Source organism: Piliocolobus tephrosceles, chromosome 4, assembly GCF_002776525.5.
Source record: "Piliocolobus tephrosceles isolate RC106 chromosome 4, ASM277652v3, whole genome shotgun sequence".
Lineage (NCBI taxonomy): Eukaryota > Metazoa > Chordata > Mammalia > Primates > Cercopithecidae > Piliocolobus > Piliocolobus tephrosceles.
Window position 1 is genome coordinate 155,282,984 of NC_045437.1, and position 6,845 is coordinate 155,289,828.

The window sequence follows — 6,845 nt, forward strand, 5'->3', positions numbered from 1 at the left end:
GTCAGGCTAACTTGCCCAAAGTCACATCTCAGAAGCAGTAGAACCAGAAGTGAAACCAGATCTGTCCACCTCTAAGGTGCTGGCTCTATACACTCTGTGTCACTGCTTTACAGGGTGAGCAGAGTAAACATTTACAGGAAGAGTCGTAGGAAGACAGAAGAATTGAGCTTATGGTTTCATTGAGGTCAATTTAAAATGTTGGGAAAGTTTGACAAAGAAAGTTGGTATGACATGATGTGGTAGAGAATGAGTCCTTTACTGTTTTATCATATCAAAATAAGCTCTTCGGATGGTTTCATATCAACTCTTGTTTTGTATTGTTTTGTTTTTTTCAGTCACTAATGACAGATGAAACCATTGCTAATGTGCCTATACTGATTCTTGGGAATAAGATCGACAGACCTGAAGCCATCAGTGAAGAGAGGTTGCGAGAGATGTTTGGTTTATATGGTCAGACAACAGGAAAGGTAAAAAAAAAAAATTATGATGGGTGTGTTTAATTCTACAGTACAAATGTCTTCTTAAATTACTATTGTCGAACTATACAAGCCCATTATCTTTTTTTTTCTTAAACTGTCATTTATACATGTGGGTCTTTCTGATGTCTTCATTTCTTTCTACCATGGAATGAAACCTTTTCTTGGTGACAACAAAAATGTCAAGGATCAGTTATGCCTAAGGCTTGTGCTTATGGGAAACTAAATTAAAGCTTTCAAAGTTATTCATCATACATTTTCAGAATTAGCCACCAAACGATATATTTGAGTGTTTAAGTATACCAGTAGTATGTTTAGGCCCTGAGTTTACCAGAGATAAATAAGACATAAACTTGGTTATGGGAATATTTTAGGGTATTCTGAACATATACTTTATAATAAGCTTTAAGACGGATTGTTTTGATATTCACTTTTCCTAGAGGATTTATTTTGGGGAAAAGATCAGCATTGAAAAAATCCAGATAAACAATGGAAGAACCTCTGAGGCTTACAGAATTTTCTTAGTTTACATATACTATTTCAGGGTGGAGAAATACTGCAGCATATAGCAGGAGGCTCTTAAGTTAGACAAAGTAGACTTTGGTCTGTTTTCTGTCTTTTTCATAAATTAGCTCGACATTAATTTTAGGAAATGCCTTGTTTGGTCGTAAACCTTCTCAGGGAATGTTTGTCTTTAATATTAGTGCAGCCAGTTTGGATTTTTTTTTTTTTTTTTTTTGAGACGGAGTCTTGCTCTGTCGCCCGGGCTGGAGTGCGGTGGCTGGATCTCAGCTCACTGCAAGCTCCGCCTCCCGGGGTTTATGCCATTCTCCTGCCTCAGCCTCTGGAGTAGCTGGGACTACAGGCGCCCGCCACCTCGCCCGGCTAGGTTTTTTTTTTTTTTTTTTTTTTTGTATTTTTAGTAGAGACGGGGTTTCACCGTGTTAGCCAGGATGGTCTCGATCTCCTGACCTCGTGATCCACCCGTCTCGGCCTCCCAAAGTGCTGGGATTACAAACTTGAGCCACCGCGCCCGGCCGGATTTTTTTCTAAGTCAGATTATTTTTATTCTTGGGTATCATGCAAGCTAACCTCTTTCCCACTGAGTGGCCATCCTGTCCTAAGGTAGAGTGAGAGGAGGAGGCTTCTTGTGTGTTCATGGGGCTTGGATGCCAAGCAGCCATGACTTTATCACAGTCATGGATTTATCATAGCCATTCTTTTTTTTTTTTTGAGACGGAGTCTCGCTCTGTCGCCCAGGCTGGAGTGCAGTGGCCGGATCTCAGCTCACTGCAAGTTCCGCCTCCTGGGTTTACGCCATTCTCCTGCCTCAGCCTCCCAAGTAACTGGGACTACAGGTGCCCGCCACATCACCTGGCTAGTTTTTTTTGTATTTTTTTAGTAGAGATGGGGTTTCACTGTGTTAGCCAGGATGGTCTCGATCTCCTGACCTCGTGATCCACCCGTCTCAGCCTCCCAAAGTGCTGGGATTACAGGCTTGAGCCACCACACCCGGCCTATCATAGCCATTCTTTGTTCTAAAATAGAACCAATAATTCTGCTGGGATGTGGGGCTTTATTAATTTCATAAAATTCCAACAAAATGTCTCTCTTCTATTCTAGGGGAGTATATCTCTGAAAGAACTGAATGCCCGACCCTTAGAAGTTTTCATGTGTAGTGTGCTCAAAAGACAAGGTTATGGAGAAGGCTTCCGCTGGATGGCACAGTACATTGATTAACACATACCCACATTGGTTCCACGTGTCAACGTTCAGGCTTACTCAGAGATTTGATTGCTCAACATGCATAACTTGAATTCAATAGACTTTTGCTGGTTATAAAACAGATGTTTTTTAGATTATTAATATTATATCAACTTAATTTGAGTGAGAATTGAAAACTGATTCAAGTAAGTTTGAATATCACGATGGTAGCTTTCTAATTCCATAGAAGTAATTGGTTTTTACAGTTTATAATCTGACATCACCCCAGCGCCATTTGTAAAGAGCAACTTTCCAGCAGTACATTTGAAGCACTTTTTAACAACATGAAACTATAAATATAAACCATATTTAAAAGCTCATCATGTTAAATTTTTTATGTACTTTTTTGGAACTAGTTTTTAAATTTTAGATTATATGTCCACCTATCTTAAGTGTACAGTTAATAATTAGCTTATTCAATGATTGCATGATGCCTTACAGTTTCAATAACATTTTTTCTTATGCAAACGTCATGCAATAAAACAAACTCTAATGTTTGGCATCCTTGTTGGGCAAATGTTTCATTTAAAGGTGTCTTATCTAGCTAGTATACTCTGGAAATTTGAGTATTTAATACTAGGCATATGAGGTGGTTGTTGGGAAAGGAGTTTCCTTCAGAATATTTAGAATAGCATTTAAGCCTCTCAAGGCTTATGTATTTACCATGAGATGGTTGTGGTCAGTTGCACCTGATACCATGTATCCCTGAATCATGTGTTTTTTTATTAGTAACGCTGCCACTACCATTGCTGATGGGGTCTGTGTCCTAGTCCCTGTGGGATTGGCTTTCTGAAGAAAAGCACATTTATGGTATACAAGGTTGATTCTCAGTTTGGTAGGCTCTGTAGTTCCATCCCAGCTGTCTAATTCTAAAGTGCTGCAATCTTATTGGTGCCCAATGGGGTAATCTGTGCCTCTTCCCCAAAAGCAATGACAGGCGCCACTCTCTCCACATTTAGATATATTCCCAGTCTCTTTACATTTAACAGTACTCCCTGGAGCAAGCAATAAGTAGGACCTTGTGTGCAATTTCATTGTAGAGACATGTATATCTGAGGAATAAAATAGCTTGTTTTGTGTCAGTCTGAGATATGTGAAGATTTTGTTCCTATCCTATAGCTCTTTTGTATTCTTTGGCATATTTTATATCCTGGTAGAAGAAAACAAGTGCTTCTTTCCAGTTTTCTTTTTTCTTATTTGCTCTCAGGTAGTTCTCACTTCATAAAACAAAGACTTTTTGTTTGTTTGGCTTTTTGTTGTTGTTGTTCTGTTTCATTTTGTTTTAGAGACGGGGTTTCACCATGTTGGCCAGGCTGGTCTCAAACTCCCGACCTCAAGTAATCTGCCTGCCTTGGCCTCCCAAAGTGCTGGGATTCCAGGCGTGAGCTACCATGCCTGACCTAACTTTTATTTTTAGATATTATGCTTGCCCTGTGATAGGGCCTGCAAGCCTCATTGCTAGGCTTACTAAGAAAATTTTAGTTTTTCAAAAGCTTTATAATTTCCTAAGAAATTGAATTTTTTTATATGTTTGAGATTCCCATCATAAGATGAAAGGTAAGTGCCAAAAATGTATTTTTAAAGACCCTCAAGTTTAAGATTTATCTTGATTATAAGCCAAGTTTTATAGTATATTTAACCAATTCCATCAAGAATAATTTCAATATCAAAAATTAGTGTTTTCTGTAGCCATTGTCCATGTCAGAGTTACAGTCCTTTTTGTCATCGATAATATAACCTATGAAGCAGATAAGGATTGAGGAATATGACTGGAAGGAACTACTATTTAGCTAAGGGGACAAGGTGACTTCTTAAGATGACATTTGGTTTCAGTAATCTAACTATTCTGTTTCACTTTCATCTTCTTTCTAAATGAAAATAAAAGTGCTCCCTCTCTTCCTAGAAACATCAGTAGCACTACGGGAAGAGTAGAACATGACATTGCAGCCTATTGATTTCTTCTTCCAGATAGGTTTAAAGTACTCCTTAAGTTCTGACTAAATAGAACTAAGTCTTATTAAAAACAACTGTCTCCTGTTTGTGTTATCTGTCTTTAGTACCTTCGGGGACCTGCCTTTCTTCAAGTATTTCCTAGAGTATCTGTTGTGATACTGAAGAAGTTAATTATTTGTGTTGTAAATTGGTATAAAGGAAAAAAACGTACTGGTTTCTCTAGCCAGGAAAAACACTTTCTGGTATAATATATCTCGCTCCAGAACCCTCATTCTAATTGTAACACTAGGATCAAAGAAACAAAGTCACTTTGTGGACCACAGCTAAACTGTGGATATTTTCCCAAAGATATAAGATTTTTATGGCCCGAGCCTCTAGAAAGGAAGCCATGTTTAGCAGCAACCAGCTTTCCTCCCAGCTTTAGGGGGCAGAGTTCCTGAGCCAGAGGACTTACTGTCCAGCTCTGAGAACCTCTCCAGAGTATATGCACTGGGTACTGCTCTTTTTCAAGAGAACCAAAGTAAGAGGATGGCGAGAAACAGTAGAAGCACAGAGGAAAGACAGCTCTGCATGTGCCTGTGTGAACATGTGCATCCATGGAGTATTTTCCAGGTAAATACTGGTACTGGGGACATAGGCTAATTGTGTGTCCCATACTGTAAGATGTTAGGGTGTAGTTAACACTGTGGTATACATCCAAATCAGGCACTGTCCAAAAGATTTTTTAAAATCTGAAGTCTGAAATGTAAAAATATAAGGTCTCAACCCACTTTTACACTTTTAAAGAGATTCTTATCCCACACCTGTTTTACTGACTGCTGTTAATTACACTTTTGGATCAAGCTGGTTAAATTGATAGATTTCAGTTTATCTCAGTGAATTTTTAGAATGGAGATTATAGCATTTTTTAACTGGAGAACAGATATTTCCTAAAGTATATGCAAGAAAATTATTCACTGTTGGTTTAAACCAGTATCTTTGTATGAGTGCCAAAGATATATGAACACAGATACTGCCTGTGTAGACCTAAATTTTAGTTTTGTGTACCTGGATCCATATACAAATTTTTTGTGGTTTATAGCATAAAAGCAGAACATTGTTTCTTTTCTTAGTTTTCAACCAGCTCATCTTTTTTTTTTTTTTTTTTTCCAGACGGAGTCTTGCTTTGTTGCCCAGGCTAGAGTGCAGTGGCACGATCTCAGCTTACTGCAACCTCCACCTCCCGGGTTCAAGTGATTCTCCTGCCTCAGCCTCCCGAGTAGCTGGGACTATAGGTGCACACCACTATGCCCGGCTAATTTTTGTATTTTTAGTAGAGATGGGGTTTCACTATGTTGGCCAGGCTGGTCTCGAACTCCTAACCTCGTGATCTGCCCACCTCAGCCTCCCAAAGTGCTGGGATTACAGGCATGAGCCACCATGCCCAGCCAATTTTCAACTGGCTCATACTTCTTTATAGTGCTTTCCAGCACATAAACTACATATAAATCATTAAAATAGGGTGATAACTGTGATAATAGTGTTTCTTGCCTTCTAGAAAATTATTTTATTAACTACATTCAAAACCCAGCATTTCACACGTTCCATCATTAGAAACAGTATAGTTCTAGTTAACACAATTGGAGAGTTTCAGGGGAAAGGTTTACATTTTCTGAAACTGTATTTGGTATGTGACTCAATGTGGTATTTCAGTCTTGTTAGTCACTTACATGACTGAAGTTTGCAAGGATTTATGGCCAAGTAAAATTTGACCAGAGTGCACTGAGAATAGCTACATAAAGGGAAACCTCTCAAAATTCCTTCTGTTCATTTAATTTGGAGCATATTGTTTAAATCATTTTAAACATATGTAAAAAGTTGGTGAAGCATCAAAAAATCTTCAAGAAACAATGAAAAAATAGAAATTGGCAAACATAAGTTTCTTAATGCAAAATTAATAGGGAATAAAAGGTAGCCTGTGTTAAAAGCCAGAGGCTTTGCTATAAATACAAGAGTTTAGGAAAACAGTGTGCTTCAATTAAGGACTAAATTATCAAAACTGCGTGTTTGTTTGTTTGTTTTTGGAGACAAAGTCTCACTCTGTTGCCCAGGCTGGAGTACAGTGGCGCAATTTTGGCTTACTAAAACCTCTGTCTCCCGGGTTCAAATGATTCTCGTGCCTCATCATCCTGAGTAGCTGGGATTACAGGTGTACCCCACCATGCCCAGTTAATTTTTGTATTTTTAGTAGAGACAGGGTTTCATCATTTGGCCAGGCTGGTCTCGAGCTCCTGACCTCAAGTGATCCACCCGCCTCGGCCTCCCAAAGTGCTGGGATTATACGCATGAGCCACTGTGCCCAGGCTAAAACTACATGTTGATGCTTCTGGTCATTTCTATTATTATCCTTCTTTTGAAATTCAAGTTAGTGCTTTTTAACCAAATAAAAGAACCAGCTCTCGGGATATGTGACTCTGCCCCTGTGTAAGGTGACTGGAATTTTGTTAAAACCATGTTTCCACTTCTGAACCCTATAACCATTCCCCTCACAAATCCCCACCCAACACCTGGATTTTAAAGATCCTCCAGTGTCAAGGGAAGCTACAGAGTCTATTAAAGATGCAGTTTTGAACCAATTAATTTTTGTCCTTATCATTTAGAGCATTAAATAGC

The 6,845-nt window shown here is 38.7% G+C and overlaps 1 protein-coding gene across 1 annotated transcript in view; it reads left to right on the plus strand.

Annotated features, from left to right (window-relative positions):
• Positions 1 to 3,325, plus strand: part of SAR1B (secretion associated Ras related GTPase 1B) — a 38,349-nt gene extending 35,024 nt beyond the window's left edge. Inside the window, exons 6-7 of the mRNA XM_023195939.1 lie at positions 336 to 467; positions 2,100 to 3,325. Of these exons, the coding sequence (XP_023051707.1) occupies positions 336 to 467; positions 2,100 to 2,216 (249 nt within the window). The 3' untranslated portion in view covers positions 2,217 to 3,325. The remainder of the gene's footprint in view (positions 1 to 335; positions 468 to 2,099) is intronic.
• Positions 3,326 to 6,845: the final 3,520 nt, after the last annotated feature.